This window comes from Balaenoptera physalus (assembly GCF_965194825.1).
Source record: "Balaenoptera physalus genome assembly, chromosome: 18".
Lineage (NCBI taxonomy): Eukaryota > Metazoa > Chordata > Mammalia > Artiodactyla > Balaenopteridae > Balaenoptera > Balaenoptera physalus.
This window is the reverse complement of record NC_138899.1, coordinates 1939828-1958052: the sequence shown is the minus strand read 5'-3', so window position 1 is coordinate 1958052 and position 18225 is coordinate 1939828. Positions and strand designations below refer to the sequence as shown.

General features: G+C 53.0%; 1 protein-coding gene and 1 long non-coding RNA gene across 2 annotated transcripts in view; one reads left to right on the top strand and one right to left on the bottom strand.

Annotated features, from left to right (window-relative positions):
* The window catches only part of LOC309647523, a 269604-nt gene that overhangs the window by 114369 nt on the left and 137010 nt on the right, over nucleotides 1-18225 (bottom strand). The window lies entirely within an intron of this gene.
* On the top strand, nucleotides 1878-17711 carry TEX29 (testis expressed 29). Its single transcript, XM_082435006.1, has 5 exons — nucleotides 1878-2700; nucleotides 5080-5190; nucleotides 15663-15732; nucleotides 16529-16695; nucleotides 17548-17711. Exons 1-5 carry the CDS (start codon nucleotides 2643-2645, stop codon nucleotides 17583-17585), a joined length of 444 nt encoding a protein of 147 aa, XP_082291132.1. The 5' UTR covers nucleotides 1878-2642; the 3' UTR covers nucleotides 17586-17711.

Below are 18225 nucleotides of genomic sequence, written 5' to 3'. Positions count from 1 at the left end.
CAGAGCTTCTCCTGTTCTAGAAAAGCCAGGGCAGCTCCCACGGTTCCCAAGGGAACACCACTCGGTCCAGGGCAGCAAGCATCTTGCTTTCCAGCTAAAACTGTATCACAGGAGAACAGGGCTCGGCTGGTAAAGGGAGACCTTAGCCCAGGTCACGCTGGAGCTCCCCCTGTGGCCCGTGAAGCCTCCATCCTCCGCAGGCCTGGCCGGTCAGGGAAGTGGACGGCAGGTCATGGGCAGCCCAGGCACTGGCCACCCCCCCGAGATGCCCCCAGGGTCTCCCCATACAGCATGCTCGGCTCTCAGGTTATAGCCGCCCGGTGGCGGAAGTAGCAGCGCGTCATCCTGGGGTCCCCGGGCAGTGGGTTCCTTTCTCTTCTTTGGGTCCTACCAGCACTGCTGTGACCTCCTGAGCCCCAGGGCAGTCCCCACGCTGCTCCCTTGTCTCCACCTGAGTCAATCCTTTGAAACCTCGGATCCCATCTGGCCTCACCCCGGGGGGCCCGACGTGACCCCGCACCCCCCAACCCTGGGCTTTCTCAGCCTCTTGTGCTGACCCAGCCTTCACATGGCCACATGTGACCATCTCCACCGCTTCCCGGAAGCTCATTGATAAATACACTTGAACCCTCTTCAAGGTGGTCTGAAGTCTGAAGTCCCCAGGAGGGGACCCAGTTGCCTACACTCCTGGTGGGGATGGCGACTGGGGCAGCCGCTCTGAAGACAGTCTGGCCATTCCTCAGAAGGTTAGCCTTGAGTCACCACCTGACCCAGCCAGGCCACGCCCAGGAGTGTGTCCAAGGGAGATGGAAACACGTGCACACAAAACTCCTACGTGAAGGTCCACAGCAGCATTCCACATAACAGCCAAAAACATGGAACAGCCCAGACGTCCGTCAACAGAGAAACGGATCAACAAAACGTCTGTCCGTGTGGTGGACTTCCTTCAGCCGTGGAAGGAGTGGGGCTCTGGCACGCGCTGTCACGCGGGTGTATCTTGAACACGTCAAGTGGGAGAAGCCAGACTCAAAGGCCACGCGTCGTGTGATTCCACTGACGGGACGTGTCCAGAGGCACGAGTCCCCGGACTCGGGGTGGGTTAGTGGTCACCGGGAGCGGTGGGGAGCGGAGCTTCTGCGTACCACACGGGGGCTTTTCCTAGGCTGCGAGGGCGCCGTGCTGGGGAACGCAGACCGTGGACGCCGAGCGCCACTGCAGCGTACGCTCCAGACGGGTGAGTTGTGCGCAGCGGGCGGCAGTGCAGCCTCGGGAGCTGCCGGACGCCCACCCTGACCTTCCAAGTCTCCGGACGTGGGCGCTGTTTACTGGGCATCAGCCACGCGACAGTCACGTGCCTGTGCGTGTGTGTCATCACCTTGGTTTCAGAAGAGGAAACCGAGGCCCTGGGAGGCTTGGTCGCGTGGTCACGAGGAGGAGCCAAAGCCGCTTCATCTGGCACCAGCGTGCTCTGCGCCATCCACCAGGGCCGGGTCACTCCCGCGGCTCCACCCCGCAGGCTCTGACCCGTCCCCCTCCCACGTGGCTTGCCCTCCCCTCCCTGGTTCTCCCTGCTCCTCGTCCCATCCATCCATGACCTCGAGTGACCTTGACCCTCTAGGCCTCGGCCACCTGCTCCCCGGGTCAGGCACACCTGGGCTCTGGCTCCCACCGTGAGCCTCCGGTCCGCCCTCGGCTTACCCCCTTGCCCTCTCCTCTCGTCACCATCACCCGCTGGGCCTGAGCAGTCCTGTCTCCTCCCCTCCCCTCTCTGCCCCCATCCCCCCCACCCCACCCCTGGGGCCCAGTGTCCACCTGTCCAGCCTGGCCTCCCCTCTCACCGCGTCCATCGGGCTACCAGTCGCTGACTCTAATTAAAAGGACACACGGAAAGCACTCGACTGGCCCCGACCCCAGTCCCCCCTCTGATTTTCTCCTACCTCATCGCGTTATCCCCAAGCTCACTCACGCCTGCTTAGAGTCTGTTTCAGCGCAGCCAGGGTGATGCTGTTAAGACGTGATTCACCTTCCCTCTGCACAGAAGTCTGTCCTGACGCCCGACTTCCCTCGGCGTGAAGGCCAAAGCCCCCCACGCCACCCACACGCGTGCTCGTGCTTTGGCCTCCGTCGCCTCTCCTCTGCCTGCCTTCCCTCGAGCTGCACCGGGTCCTCCCGGTTCTCAGATTCACCAGGCAGGCCTGCCTCACCCCGGGGCCTGGGCACTTACTGCTGCCTCAGCCTCGCTGGGCCCGGTTCTGAGGATGAGCCTGGCCGGCCGATGGGGTGGGCGGCGCTAGGGAAAGGGGCTGGGGTGCGGGCTCTGGAGGCTGCCGGCCTCCACCCCTGGCCGGGCCCTCTGTGTGATGCCGCGGGGCCTGTGTGACATCACAGCCGTGGGGCGGGCCTTCCACTGGCCAGGAGCAGGTGGGGGGGAGGCGGCGGCCGGTCTCTTGTTTGATCCGAGAGCTGCCGTCCGCGTGAGCGTGACCGTGAGCTGTGTGACTGGAGCTCAGCCGGGGACGGGCCAGCCCGGCCTCCTCCCTCCCTGGCGCACACTGCGCTGCGGCCCGGCCTCCGGGTCCCCTGTGCTGACTGCTGTCTCCCCCAGGTTCCCTTGACCCCCTGGCTGTCCTTCAGCTGCTGCGATGAGATACGCTCCAGAATTCAAGAAGTCCCCCTCGCACCTCCTGAAGACATTTGCCGGTAACAGGCCGGGCCGCGCGGGGCTCCGGGGAGGCTGTGCTTTCCGAGCCACGAGGCCCGGCGCGGGGGCGGCGGGAGGGTGCGCGGGGGCCGAGCGGGAAGCGGGGAGGGCCAGCCCGGAGCGGGGGAGGGCCATGTGCGTCCCGTGGGAACACGTCCTGTGCGGAGGGGACGGGGCCGGGCCTCGGGGGCCGGGGACATGCAGCCCTTGAGGGGTCGTCTGCGGGTCCAGTTCTGCCTGGCAGTCCCGCAGCTTCGCACCCACACTGCCCCACCACTGCCCTCTCTCCGTCAAGTCACCCGTCCAGGGACCCCTCGGAGGGACGCGCCCCCGAGTGACCCAGGGATCCGGGGCCTCGGACACCGGGCCAGGCGGAGGGCAGCAGGGTGGAGCCGCTCCCTGGAGAGGGCAGCGTGGTCATGGGGCCGAGATGGGGTCACACAGAGGTTCCCAGGAAGGAGGGCCCAGCTGGGGGTGGGCGCCACCGCGCAGACGGGGCCCAGGGAGCCTCCCCAGGTGCTCGCTTCCCGGAAGAAACGCTCCGCGGAAACCTGACGTGAAGAAAAATGCCTAAAAGCACACGTGGTTTCCCAGCGATGTACCGAGGGAATTTCCCCCAGTGGGAGGCTCTCTCCCGGGGACCCGGGCACCCTGACACCCTCCGGTGCCCTGACCCTGCGCCCTGGTCTGTCTGGGAAGCCCTGATGCAGCCACGCGGGACACGTGTCCCTCTCACATCTGAGACCCGCGTCACGTGCTGGGCTCAGGTCCAAACCCACGTGTCACTTGTCTGGGCACAAGGGTCCAGGCCTCCTGAACTGCAGAAGCCAAACCAGGGGAAGGAGGTGGGGAGGGGACCCACGGGGCCGTCGCAGCCGGGCCAGGCCATGCAGGGGCTCTGAGGGGCCGTCCGGGCGCCAGGGGTCCCTTCCACCTGGAAGCTCGGGTCTGGGAAGCGCCGTGGATTCTGGAACCCAAGAGGACCCCGACGAGGGTATAATGGGTGTGGGATGCCCCGCGGTCCAGGGGCACAGGACCAGCTGCCGTGCTGCTTCTCGAGCCCCCCTTTTCCTTATGAGCCACTCTGCAGAAATAACCCAAATGGTCTGTGCGGCGCTTTACAGTTTGTAGGGCGCTTTCGCAGAAACGATTGCAATTTTCACGGCCCCTCTGTGAGGGCATCAACGTTGGCTTTAGACCGACAGGCAGAGTGGACAGAGGTGCACAGTAGGTCAACAGCGGAGAGCACAGGCCGCACGGCCAGGTCCCCGGGTCAAGCCCTTCCTCCCCACGCTGGCTTGACCTTCACTCCCTCACCTCTAACACTGGCGGGCGTGAGGAGGGTCTCTGCAGAGGGGCTGCTGGAATGATCGAAGGAGATAGAACTTGGAGAAATCCCCGAGGGGGCTCCTTGCAGCCCTGACACACTTGAAGCAAAACCCAGCACAGCTCACGTCCCCTCACAGTCTGCAGGGACCGAGCCCTCGCCCGAGACCTCGGCGACCACGGCGACCACAGCCCGGGAGCCAGCACAGCCCTGCCCGCCCCGGGCCAGCGGGCCGGCTCTGGCTCCCAGGCTCCGGCTGCAGGGCATCCCCAACTCTGTCCAGCCTTCCGTCTGCAGCGGTGGCCTCTGCAGCACAGGACCCATGACGGGGAGGCCGAGGAGACGGGATGGGGCGCACCTGGAGTAGGGGTGTCCTGGGACATGGAGGAAAGGGCATGGGAGGGCAGCGGGTTTCCCTGGAATCCCACAGTCTGAGAGAACAAACTCCCCCCACCGACCTGAGGAAGACGGCGTTCCCTGGAGACTCAGGAAAGGGTGGGCCCTGCTCCGTGCCCGCCCGGGGAGACCGTGTTTACTGCTGATGGACACCTGCTCAGAGCTGAGACCCTGCGGTCCTTCGCCCTCCGCTGCAAGGCACGTGCCTTCCTGGCACTATACTTTCTGTCCTTTCGATTCGACTTTTAAATTCTGAAATAATCCTCATGTTGGTCATTTTAACTCAGTCTGCGCTTAAATGTGGATTAAGAACATGTTACTGCCTGAACTCCCAAACACCCATTGTATTAGGTCTTTGTTTCCCAATTGCTTTGTGGAGCGCTGAGCCCGGCGAGCTCTCCGCCGGGATGCGTTATCTCCTTAATCACTGGGGGACCGCGCATTATTCTGTGTGTGTCATCAACTTGACATTGTCGTGGTCAGAAATCTAATTCATTCCAGATCTGAGTTTCAAAGTGAGACGTGTATGATGCATAATGAAAACTGTAACAAAACCCACCACGCAAACCCGCGAGCTCCCCCTCCCTGCCCCGCGTTCCTTCGAGTCAGAGGGGGCTGTGCATCGGGGTAACGTCCGTGTGTGTCTGCTTTGCAGTGTGCGACATCCCTCTGTACGACATATGTGACTACAACGTCACCAGAGATCGGTGCCAGGAACTCGGGTGCTGCTTTTATAAAGGCATCTGCTATGAGAAGGCCATTCCCAGTAAGTATCCAGCCAGGCCCGCCCTGGCGGACAAAGCCACGCGGGCCAAGAACGGCCTGCTTTCCTCTCCCGGGTCTCCGTTGCTGTTCGGGCCTCTTTCTTTGTTCCGTGGTCACATCGTCCTGCTCGGTGCAGCTGCAGGAGGGACGGCTCTGAGGGCCTGGGCCTGGGACTTCAGCCACCGGAAAAAGTCCACTCCCGGGTGGGCCAGACGTGCTGTTGAAGAGGCTTATTTGAGATCCCTCCATCCTGGGGGGGCGAGAGGGTGTAGAAGCCTGGGTTGGAGGAGACGGTTCTGCAAAAGCAGCTGGCTCGGGGTGGGGCTCCTGCGGCTGTGCGCGAGGGGAGGCCTGACCCAGGCGGGAGCTGGAGCCCTGAGGACCCAGGACAGACCCCCAACTGAGGTCAGGATGAAACATAGACCTGACACTGAGCTTGGCTGCCGGTCCCTGAAGCCCAGGATGCGCCTGGGGAGGTGGAACTAGTAGGGGGGCCTGGGATCGGGAGGGGGCCCGAGCTGGGGGGGAGGCCGGGCCCTCCCAGTCAGACAGCAAGGGAGGCACCCAGGACTCAGAGGGCAGCAGGAGGGGCGAGGGGGGAGGAGGAGGTGAGCTGGGTCTCCTGGCCCAGAAGCGATGCCCTAACGACGCTTTCTGGATACTTCCCCACACTTCTGCCTCTGGAATTGTCTAAATTAGTATTTCCAGACACTCAAATTCTACTTGACGGTTGATGCTTTTCCTTGCCCCGTGTGCATCCCTTTTAGAAACGGGGGTGAGGGCTCTAGGACTTTGGGGAAGGGATAAACACATCCCTGGAACAGGGCAGCCTGCAGGAGACCTCACCGGGGAGGAGGAATGTGTCCCCAGATACAGAAAGCTGGCCATGGACCCTCAGCTCCAATGCTCTGAGAAATGTGTCCTGTACCCTCCTCCGCCCTCACCCCTCGGGGGTCAAGGGCGCAGCTGTGTCCTGTGACTTTCCGGGATTTCTTCTTCCCTTGTTTCTCCTCTGCGGTCCCAGCTGGGCTCAGCCGCCCACCCGCAAGGCCTGCCTTCTCGTTCCTAGACACGGGAAGTCAGAAACATTACCCTCGGGGCAGCCCCATCCCACAGACTCAAAACCTTCCGCCAGCTCCTTCAAGAAGTGATATTCTGAGCAAAACAAGAAGCTAAAGCATCGGCAAGATCCGGGTTCAGCCAAAGGGAGCGCAGTGTCTTCCTTTATGGTGGAGATTTGGTGTGTAGGGCCAAAGCGGAGTCAGTTTAGCTCAAAAAGAGGCAGAGAAGAGGCCACAACGAACACTCCTCATAGCTGGGAGGATTTTCTGGTGACAATTTCTCCTTCAGATCTTGAGTTAGAAGTCTTGGGACCAGATCTCCTTACTCATCCCACCTGCCACCTTCAGGGACCCCAGCACCCCTAGGATCCCACACCCCTTCCCCTGTACCTGAAGATAGAAGCAATTGGAAGTTACCTCCTTTGGTTGTTATTTTTACTGAGATAGAATTCTCATGCCGTAAAATTCACCCTTTTAAAGTGTATAATTCAGTGACTTTTAGTATATTCACAAAGTTATACACTATAAATTCCAGAACATTTTCATTATCCCCAAAAGAAACCTGCACCCATTGAACCATCACCCTATTCCCCTCCCCCTCCAGTCCCTTGTAACCACCAATCTGTGTCTATGGATCTACCTGTTCTGAACATTTCATACACATGGAATCATACCATATGGGGTGGCCTTTTGTGTCTGGCTTCTTTCACTTACATAATGTTTTCAAGGTTCATCTATGATGTACCATGTGTCAGTACTTCATTCCTTTTTATGGCTGAATAATATTCCATTGCCTGGATGGACCACATTTTGTTTATCATTTGTCTGTTGATGGGCATTTGGGTTGTTTCCACTTTTTAGCTATTATGAATGAAGCTACTATGAACAAATGCACACAGATTTTACATGAACATGTTCTCAATTCTGGACCATATATTAACTCTATTTTAAAATTTTGAGGAAATGTCAAACTAGTTTCCAAGTGGCTGCACCATTTTACAGTCTAAAGCAGCAGCATATGAGGGTTCCAGTTTCTCCATCTTCTCACCAACACTTTTCATCCGTCTTTTTGATTATACGCATTGTAATGGGTGTGAAGTTATATTTCATTGTCATTTTGATTTGTATTTCCCTAATGAGTAATGACGAGCTTATTTTCATGCGCTTATTGACTGTTTGTGTATCTTCTCTGGTGAAAAGTCTATTAAAATCCTTTGCTCAGTTTTGAACTGGGTTAATTATCTTTTTATCGTGGAGTTGTAAGGGCTATTCATATATTCTCGTAGACCCTTTTCAGATATATGATTTCAAATACATTCTCCCAAATCTGTTGACTGTCCTTTCACTTTCTTGATAGCATCCTTTGAAGCACAAAAACTTTCAGTTTTGATGATGTCCAGTTTATCTATTTGTTCTTTGGTTGCTTGTGCTTTGGGGGTTTTTATCTAAGAAACCATTGTCTAATTCAAGGTCACAAAGATTTACATTTAGGATATCTTCTAAGGGTTGTGTAGTTTTATCTCATACATTTCCGTCTTTGATCCACTTTGTGTTCATTTTTGTACGTGGTGTGAGGCAGGGGTACAACTTCATTCTTCTACAGATGTCCAGTTTTCCCAGAACCATTTGTTGATAAGACTGTTCTCCACTGAATTGTCTCCACAGCCTTGTTGAAATCAATTGCTCCTAAGTGTGAGGGTTTATTTCTAGACTCTCAATTCCATCCCATTGATCTATGTGTCTATCTTTAATCAGCACCGCCAGGCTTTGATCACTGTAGCCTTGTAATAAGTACTGAAATGTGAGTCCTCCAATTTTGTTGTTCATTTTCAAGATTGTTTAAGTTATTATGGGTCCTTTGAATTTCCATATGAATTCTAGGATCCCTTGTCAATTTCTGCAAAAAGCCATCTGGCATTTTGATAGGGATTGTGTTCAATCTGTAGATAATTTGGGGGAAGGTGTAAAGGGGTATTGCTATTTTAGTAATATTAAGTTTTCTCGTCTTCTGAATAGTGGATGTTTTCCACTTTATATTGTTTTAAATTTCTTTCAATAATATATTGTAGTTTTCAGTATGCTAATCTGTTTTTCTTTTATTAAAGTTATTCCTACTTATTTTATTCTAATGTTATTGTAAATTGAATTGTCTTTTCAATTTTATTTTCAGATTGTATATAGAATCCTAGGTATATATGCAGTAGAATTGAAAGGTTGCTAGTGTATAGAAATAACATAAAATTTTTATGTTGATCTTGTATCCTGCAACCTTCTTGAACTTGTTTATTAATTCTTGTCATTTTTTAGTTTATTTCTTAGAATTTTCTACATATAAGATCATATAATCTGCACATAGAGATAGTTCTACTTCTTCCTTTCCAATCTAGATGGTTTTATTTCATTTTCCTGCTAGAACTTCAGTAGAGTGGTGAATAGAGGCAGTGAAACTGGACATCCTTGTCTTGATTCTGATATTTGGGGGAAGCTTTCAGTGTTTCACCATTAAGTACCATGGTAGCTTGGGTTTTATTATATATCATTTATCAGGTCAAGGAAGTTCCCTTGTCTTCCTAGTTTTTTGAGTATTTTTATCATAAAAAGATGTTGGATTTTATCAAATTCTTTGCATCTATGAGCACCTCAGGTGTGGTCTTTTTGTGTGTGTGTGTTATGAAAAGCACTTTTAATTCTGTATAGGATTTAAAAGACAAAAGCATAAAAATAACTAACTATAAAACTATGTTAATGGATACAATTTATATAAAGATGTAATTTGTGACATCAATATAAAGTAGGGGTGGGGAGATGCAAAAGAGGTATTTTTTTTGAATTTTATTTTATTTTATTTTTTATACAGCAGGTTCTTATTAGTTATCTATTTTATACATATTAGTGTATATATGTCAATCCCAATCTCCCAATCCATCCCACCACCACCACCCCCCCTCAGGGGTGGTCTTTATTACTTATGTAGATTTGAGTTACTATCTAGTGTCCTTTTCTTTCATCCTGGAGGACTCCCTTTAGTATTTCTTGTAAGGCAGGTCTGCTAGTGCTGAATTCTCTCAGTTTTTGTTTATCTGGGAATATCTTAATTTCTCCTTCATTTTTGAAGGATAAGTTTATAAAATTCTGAGTTGACAGTCTGTCAGCACTTTGAATATTTCATCCCATTGCCTCTGCCCTCTATGGTTTCTGGTGAGAAATCTGCTGATTATCTTAAGGCTTCTTTATACACAGCATGTCGCTTCTCTTATGCTGCTTTCAAGGTTCTATTTTGACAGTTTATCATGTGTCTAGACGTGGATCTCTTTGATTTTATCCTACTCAGAGTTCATGAGCTTCTTGGCAATGTAGATGAATGTTTATCAAATTTAGGAAGTTTTTGCCATTTCTTCAAATATTCTTTCTGCCCTCTCCTCTCCCTCTGGGACTCTCATCCTACATATTTGGTACACTCCATGGTGTCCCACAGATCTCTGAGGTTCTATTAAGTTTTCTTAATTTGATTTTCTTTCTGTTACTCAGACTGGTTACTCTCAATGGACTTATCTTCAGGTTTGCTGACTCTTTTGCCTGCTCAAATCTACCATTGAGGTCCTCTGGTGAGATTTTCATTTCCATTATTATACTTTCAACTTCAGAATTTCTATTTGGTTCTTTTTTTAAAATTAAATAATTTCTATCTTTTTGTTGATATTCTCCATTTGGTGAGATATCATTCTCATACTCCAGCTCTTTAGATATAGCTTCCTTTAGTTCTTTGAACATATTTAAAATAAAGTCTTTGCCTAGTAAGTCTAACATCTGGGCTTCCTGGGGGACCATTTCTGTGGATGGCCTTTTTTCATGGACATGGCCATATTTTCTTATTTTGCATGTCTCGTATTTTTTGTTGACAGTAGACATTTTAAATAATATAATGTGGCAACTCTGAAAATCAGGTTCTCCTGCCTCCCCAGATCTCTTGCTGTTGCTATTGTCATTGTTTCATGACTTTTCTGGATGAATTCTGTAACGTCTGTATTCTTTGTGGTGTGTACTCATTGAAGACTCTGCTTGGTCAGCCTAGTGGTCAGACTAATGGCTGGACAGAAATCTCTGTAGACACCTGGAAACAATTATCTCTCAGTCTCTGCTGAGGGCCCTGTGTGTGTGTTGGGACCCACCTTCTACACTCAGCCAGATAGTTCCCAACTCTACCTTAACCTTCACTTCCTGCTTGCACAGAACCTCAAGGTCAGCCAGCAGTGCAAGCTTGGAGCCTTCTCAGGTCTTTCCTAGGTATGTGCACAGCCCTGGACATGCCCACTGCCTTCTAGGTTCCAAGGACTATGTTGCAGCTTTCCAAACCTCCCTGTAGACAGATCATCCCCCAGGTTTTCCCTCTAAGCTTTTTGGTCAGCCTGTTGTTTGCCCCCAACTGCTATCAACCACCTCAGCCATCGTGATTCTCAACAATTGCCTCTGATTATTCCAGCAAATGGCTGAGGGAAAGGCTGTTCACACTACATGAGCTCCAAGTCAAGTCACATAAAGACAACCTTGTGAGTGGGATCTTCCAGTGAAACACCAGATGGAACAAAGGGTGACCATTTTCTGGGAATGGGACTTTGAAGGAGCTTCAGTCCTGTTCCTTACCCTCCAGTGGTACCAAGCTGCTGGTTGTCACCAGGACTGTGGGCTGTAGGTTTTCATGACTGTCATGGAACTGGAGAGAGGGCAGGAGAGGTGGGAACAGGCATGTTAAAATGTCCAAATATCACTGTTGTTACTGAGATTCATCTGTTCATCTTGAATAAAGAGACTGCTGCAAGATTTTGGTTAATTTCCAAAGTTTTGAAAAAGTTTATTACCTTAATTTTGGCCCTTGTTCTCATTGCTTTTCTGAAGGAGGGTATTTTGGGGCAGGGGCTTCTGCTCTGCCATTTTTTCTGATGTCACCCTGAAAGTTAATTTTGGGCTTTAATGGACCTCTAGTCCAGTTGTACACAATGGGGTAGTGAGAGAGGTACCACAAGACATAGTGCTTTTTTTTTTTTTTTTAAAGGAGTTCATTCTCCTCCATCTATCTCATTGTAAAACCCATGGCATCTTACTTGAGAGAGCTGGATGAGTCTCAGGTCTTCCACTGTTGAATGACCCACCACATTGCTGCATCCCAGCCGCTCGTTCACTGGGGGATGTGACAGGTACTCCTGAAGCTGATTTCATGGCACTGAGTGGTGGTTTGGCCATAATTTGCTGCTTTTTGCACTTGTCATCCTTTTGTTGCTTTGTGGTTTTAGTGGTTGGACGCACACACATATCACTATTTGGAGAGCAGCCGATGATTAATCTGGCTCACTTCATTTCCATCACGGAGTTTTGCTTCTTAGAGGACTCTGGTGTCCTAGGCACATATGCAACTTAATTTTTCTGAGACGTTTACCGCATGGGGCTCCTCAAATCAGGAAACTTTAACATCCAAAGGGTATGTGAGTTTGTTCCTTCAATCGTCTACATATAAAGAGGCAAAAGACATTCAATTCCCAGGTCAAGTTACAGGCCAGAGCATAGTCTTTGGCCATTAATTATCCCAATTTACTCACATCCTAATGAAATGGAGCCCTAACAGCATAAAGCAGTGAAATGGATCATTCAAGGAAGAATGCAGCCAGCAAAGGAACAGAAATCCAAGCTGCTGCTGCTGCTTTTTCTTTATTTTTCATCTGTTCCATCCCCTGATCATCTTCTCATCAGAGTTTTATTGTGGGAGTTGGCCATTTTGTAAATGTTAGTATTTCAGACATCATTTAAATTAGAAAAATCACCTGATGCCTGTCACTTATTTGAAAAATGAACCTTATTCTTTATAGCACCTTAATTATTAGTGTCCTTAAGGAACCCAGAAAAGAACACAAACTGACGAATTTTTGTCCTTGCAGAGGGCTCATTGTTCTGTAAGTGGGTATGTCATTTTTGCATGGAGGCGAGTATTAATCCTTTTTCCACTCTTTCAATTATAATAAATGAGTTGTGTGAGCTAGGCTTTTTCTTCAGACTTCTTTCGAGCTCAAGAGGTTGGGCCATCTGTGGGAAGAGTCTGGGCAGTGAGCCCTGCATTTCGGTTCTCACTGTGCCCTCAAATTATTTTTCATTTCTTTGACATCCTTCTCATTCAAGACGGCGAGCGAACCTTTGTACTGTGTAAGTTGTGGTATTCGGTGACAGGGTATTATGAGTTCTTTGTGCACGTAATTCCATGTTATGAAAACCTTTCACCAACTTCTTAAATTGGCTGGTTTGAAGTGCACATTGTGTTGTGGCATAATCTGTATTATTAGGAACATGAACTTGGGGAATTAGCATTAGATCTTTGAGAAAGAATTGGGAATTCAAAGAGGATGACTTGCTTTCATTCCTCAGTCTTGATTGTAGGGTACAGTATTTAACCTGTCATTTCTTCTAAGTGTTTGACTTCAGTTTCTTCATGGGACTTGCTGAGATGATTTCAAAACTTTTGTTTAACTGTATTTGGGGGAGGACTTGCCAAGATATTCCTTCAGTTGCTGTTGTTTCTGAGTGATCAGTCATAGTACGTGTTTTATGATAAATCACACATATTGCTTGTAACAAATAGCGTGCTGGCCAGAGACTGTGCAGAGAGAATCATTGAGATTCAATCTCTGCCTTCAGGAGCTTGACCTCAAGAACAAAAAGTACTCGCACATGTAAAGATGTAGAAGACATGCTGACAGTAGAAAACTAAATCATTGACTAAATATGTGTGTCTCACTAACAGGGATTCACTTACATACAGATTCTGAATTTCTTTCACGAACCAGGACACAAAACCACACTAAGGAATATACACTCCTTGGAATTCAAGAATTCGTGGGTTGCCTTCTTGTCCCTTAAAAGCTCCTAATTCGCACTTTGTTTGTTTCAATTCCATTCATTCGACATCGTTTAAAGCGTACTTTGTGTCAAGGCCTAGGACCCCCTGTATTAGTTATCTATCGCCGTGTGACAGATGACCCCAAACTCAGTGGCCTCAGGCAACAACTGAGGGGCTTAGCTGGGTGGTTTGGGCTCAGGTGACTCATGGGAATTGTAGTCAAGATTTCAGGAGGCTACGCCAGTCGTCCGAGGCCGGCCTGGGGCTGCACCATCTGCCCCGTGGGTCTCACCTTGTCACAAGTCTGCCTGCACGTCCTTCTACATGAGACAGTCTTCCCCACAGCCAGCGAGCGGCGAAAGAGCAGAGTAGGAGCCACGGTGACTCGGACCTCGCCTTGGGGGTTCAGAGGTCAGCCCCATACACCGTAGAAGCGTCTACACCACGGTGTAAATTCCAGGAGGCGAGAATCACTGGAGGCATCTCGGAGGCCCTGGAGATTCGGAGGTGAACCCAGGTGCACGCATTTCCACGGGAAAGGCCTCATGGAAAGAAAGAAGCCAACGGATCGGAAAGAGCCTCCAACAGGAAGTTTCCTAATTCGGTCACCATTGCGGGGAGGCAGACTGTATCCAGCCCCAGGTCTCCCCCGAACCCCGCCCTCTCCCTGTGAACTCCCGAGCGTGAGCGCCTGCTGTATACCCAGCCTCTGCTCGCTGAGCACCAGCAGTTCCAGGAAACTGAGCATCTGCGTTTCCATCTCTGAGCTATTTGGCTTCAACCCCTTTCAGTTTTCTGACTTCAGCCCCACATCGAGGACCCCCGTGCCCCCCACGACTGCCAGAGCCCCTGCAGATTAGCCAGTGCAGGTCCCACTGGAGTCATCTTCGCGTCCTGGGAGGCAGCTTTCTCTGCAACCATCGCTTACCTTCTGTTCTGGGTTGGACTGTGTCTCCCGAGGAGAGATGCTAAAGCCCTAGCCTCCAGTGCCTGTTGTGTGACCTTGTTTGGATGTGATGTTAAGATGGGGTCATCCTGGAGGAGGTGGGCCCTTGTTCCAACATGACTGGTGTCTTATAAGAGGAGACGCAGAGACACAGACTCGGGAGACACAGACTCGGGGAGAATGCTCTGTGAAGGCAGACACACAGGGACGGAGGCCGTGTGATGACGGAGCCACAGGTGGGGTGATGCGCCCACGTGCCTGGGGTTGCCGGGAGGCACAGGAGCTGGAAGAAGCAGGAAGGATCCCCACCTCCACCCCCCAGAACCTTCAGAGAGAGCAATGCCCTGCCGTCGCCTTGGCCTTGGGCTTCTGGCCTCCAGGCTGTGAGCCGATACGCCTCTGTGGTTTCGAGCTGCCCAGTGGTGGCGCCCCTCCATCATCACAGCCCCAGAAAAGCACTGCCCAAGCGGGGACACTCTGTCTGATGATGTTATTACTGGTTAAGGTGAAATGGTTCAGAGGGAGGAAGAAGTAAGGGAATTGAAGCAAATCACGTCACTCGAGGTCGGCGTTTGCAAGCCCGCCGGTTGCCTTCCTTTGAAAGGGCGGAAGGGCAGTCGGAGAGAGGCCAGCAATGCCGGTGGCCCAGCAAGTGTCACCGTGCACGAGCTCCTCCTGGCGCCGTGCTGGCAGGCGTGCTCGCATTCGCTCCTTTCAAGTCCTGGCGTGAGCCTGATGAAGGGAACGTGGAGGGTGGGACCGGGGCGGAAGACTGTCTGATTACCGAGTGCAGCAGCGCTCACGCAGAACTGCAGGGCCTCAGGAGCCGTGGGTGCCGCCCTTCGGTCGCCCGAGTGCCGAGCCGGCCGGCGGGTGGAGGCCCACCGTCAGTCCTCGTGGGAGGCTGGTCCCCAGGCCCGCCTGTGAGCCTGGGCGCCGCGAGGCCCCTGCGGTGGGGAAGCCCTGGGGAAGGCTCGGGGGGCTCGCCCAGCTCCTCCTTGACCCCAACGCATGCTCCCGCACAGGGAAGCGCCAGGGTAGCGGTTGCCCCTGGGGCACCTTGAAAGGCTCAGGTTCTTCTGTCGGGGGTGGGTTTTGAAAAGATGTGAGCAACTTGGGGCAGTGCGCACCCCTTGCTAATAAAGGAGGGCTCAGTCCATGAAATTTGACATCAGACCTGCGGGATTGGTCACCCAAAATCATCTCCTAATGTTTTGGGACAATTGACCTGAGTATTGAGGGGCCATTTCCAGGGAGCCGGGGGCAGGGCGCGGGCCCAGGCACAGGAGGCAAGGAGGCCGCGTGCTGCTCTTCCTGGAGGACAGACAGACCAGGGAGCCTCTCCCCACAGCTGTCCCCAGGGGTCCTCTGGGAGCCACGGGCCACCCTGAGGGCCTGCAGGTGGAGCCTTCTTCCCTCTGCGAGTGGCTTGGATCCTGGACGTGTTTCCGGGGGGAGAAGGTGGAGAGGCAGGTGCTCAGGGCGGAGCTGGGCCTCAGGGGCAGGTGGAGGGCGTGGCTGACTCCGGGAAGCATCCCTTTGGGGTTGGACCTGGGTCCAAATGATGAACTGAAATTGCTTTCCAGCTTATGTGCAAGTGTTTTCCGTCTTGATCGTGATCATCGCCGGGGCCTTTATCATCACCATTATTTACAGGTCAGTGCTTTCGTTCTCTGAGCCTCACCTGCAGACCCGAGAGGGAGAGGAACTCGATGGTGCAGGCGGGCGGCTCCCCAGCCTTGCCATGGGGGACGAGGAGGGCCCTCTGTGGACGCGAGCCCGCTGGGGGGACCAGCCTATGTCCCCGGCGCTCTTGATAGCAATGCCAGTGGCATCGAAGGACACCTGACATCTCCAGGTTGGCTCGTCCCGCCTCAGCCTCACGGCCGGCGAGCGCTGGGTCTGCAGAGCCCCGGCCGCTGGTCCACACCCAGGCTGCCCTGTCCTTCAGCCTGTGATGGTCGTGATGCAGCTGTGTGCTCAGAGCCGAGTCCCCGGGCGGTGGCAGTGGTGAGGCCTCACCAGGCCCTGGCAGTCACCTGTGGTCCACGGGCGGGACTGGAGTCCAGCCGTCACGAGGGGCCCTGGCACCGGTGACAGGAACAAAAGCCACTGAGATTAGCTGAGCCACCGTGTCCAACAAGGAGGAAAACCACTGTCCTCCTCCGAGTGGGGCCGGGTGGCGTCTAGATGGACGGGCCTGGCTGTGACCTGCACGTGACGCTCCCTGTTCTGTCCTGGGAAGCCGGGGTGCCACGTGCCGGGTCTGTTTAGAGCACGTATAAGAAACAAATATGAAGACTATTAAGACAAGGCATTTATCTTGGCAAATACACGTTCATGATCATGGAGCCTGTGTTTTTAGGGGCACGTCCTGGCGGAGGGCTGGGCGGCCCATAGAGTTTTCCACCCTTAATTTCTCTGATTGTGATAAAAACTCTCTTTCCATCAGAGTTGTCCAAGAGAGTAGGCGAGAAAAGGAAGTCCCTACAGAGGTACCTTTGTCCTCCAAGTCCAGCGCTAAAGTGGAAATGGTGCCCTCGGGCGAGCGGCCGGCGGGGTCGAAGGCCCCGAGCACAGAGCCGTCGCACAAGAGCCTGGAGAGCGGTAGGGAGGAGGGTAAGGCGGCGGGAATGGCCAGCTTTACTTCCTCTGCGGTCTCCTCTGGTAAAGACACTCGGCAGCCATGTCAGCCCTTCTGCAAGTTATACTTGTTTTTTAGTTTGGACAAAAGTCTATCTTCTCCAGCTGGGAGGGGCGGGTTTGCAAGGTGGATTCTGCCTTCAGCACGGGCTTCCCGTCCACAAGGCCATTCCCTCCTGGAAACATCGCCTTCCCTCTCCTGCCCTCCGTGTCCCCGCAGACACATCCTGCCGGGGCGTGGGCAGCGGGAGTGCCGGCTGAGCCGCAGCCCAGGCGCTGGCTGGCGGCGTGAGAGCGTCTCCTTCTGCAGCGCCTGCAGCTGTGAAGTGTCTCCCCGCCGCTCTGGTTTCCAGGAAGCCCAGTTGCTTGTCTGGTCACTCACCCTCTTAGGCGGCCTTTGGCCGGAGCCCCCCTGGCAGGTTAGAGAAGAGTGTCCTCAGTGATCGGCTCTGCCCTGGGCCATGGTCGTGCGGGAACTCCGTCTAGGGCTCTTGGTATCACGGGTCACAAGGCGTGGCTTTCCTGGAGCAGTGAACCGCCTGCCCCGACGTCTTCAGGGACCTGGACGAGGCCCCGGCGGATGTGCGGGCCCGACGCGCCCCTTCTCGGGGTGCCCCCTGCAGGGAGAGGTGCAGATGCTCCTCCCCCGGGAATGAGTGGAGAGACTCAGGACAGCAGAGACACCCCGCCACCAGACTTGCTTTGGAGTGAATCATGGCCAAGTGTGTGCCATGTAGCTGTGTTCACAGGCCTTGAAGCAATTCCCCTGGGGTGGCCGAGCGTTCCATTCAAAAGCCACTTCTTTTTATTTTGTTCTTCATCCCGCAGCACTGGCCATACCAGAAGACGAAGAAACTGAGGACTGAGGTGTGTGCTGGGGACCAAGTGAAGATGGGAGGGAATCTCTGAAAGAAATGGGGCAGCAGGGGAACGGCTGTTGAAATATGTTATGCAATGGCCACCCGATGAGAAAAAATAAAAATATCTTGAAAGGTTCGTGTTCCGTGTTGTGTACCCAGGGCCAGAGTTTTACCTTCAGAAGCAGGAAGCTGTCGGAGCTGAGGCCATGCACCAGGAGCTTTCATTTCTGACGCTCGGCTTGGCACTGACCCCGGGACCGGCAGCTCGCAGTGCTGACTCAGCACCGAGGCCCCCCTTTGCAGGGCACAGGCTACAGCTTCACCGGGCGGGTTGCCACTCAGACCCACAGGGAGGGCAGGCCTGGCCCAGCAGGAGCAGCGTGACACCGCCCAGGGTCCCCTCCCGTGACAGGACGCACATGGGTTCAGCGTGACTGACACATGCTAAGTGTGGGTGGTGCCAGCCCAGGGAGACCCCGTGGTCTTGGAGAATCCCTGCTTTTCTGTTGGAAACTTGCATTCTCCAGAGCTGCACAAAGGGATTATCTGGATAAGAAATCAGCACAGAAAAGCCCCTAGAAGCCCTCGTTTATTTTCTAGCTGGTAAATTCTAGCTCACGTGGACGTGAAGGGTGGTGGGTCAGGG

Excerpts from the sequence above, each read along its gene's own strand:
- TEX29 (XM_082435006.1), top strand. The coding sequence starts at position 2,643 with ATGAGATACGCTCCAGAATTCAAGAAGTCCCCCTCGCACCTCCTGAAG. Across the intron at positions 2,701-5,079 it reads CCTCCTGAAGACATTTGCCG|TGTGCGACATCCCTCTGTAC; the intron begins GTAACAGGCCGG and ends TCTGCTTTGCAG. Across the intron at positions 5,191-15,662 it reads CTATGAGAAGGCCATTCCCA|CTTATGTGCAAGTGTTTTCC; the intron begins GTAAGTATCCAG and ends ATTGCTTTCCAG.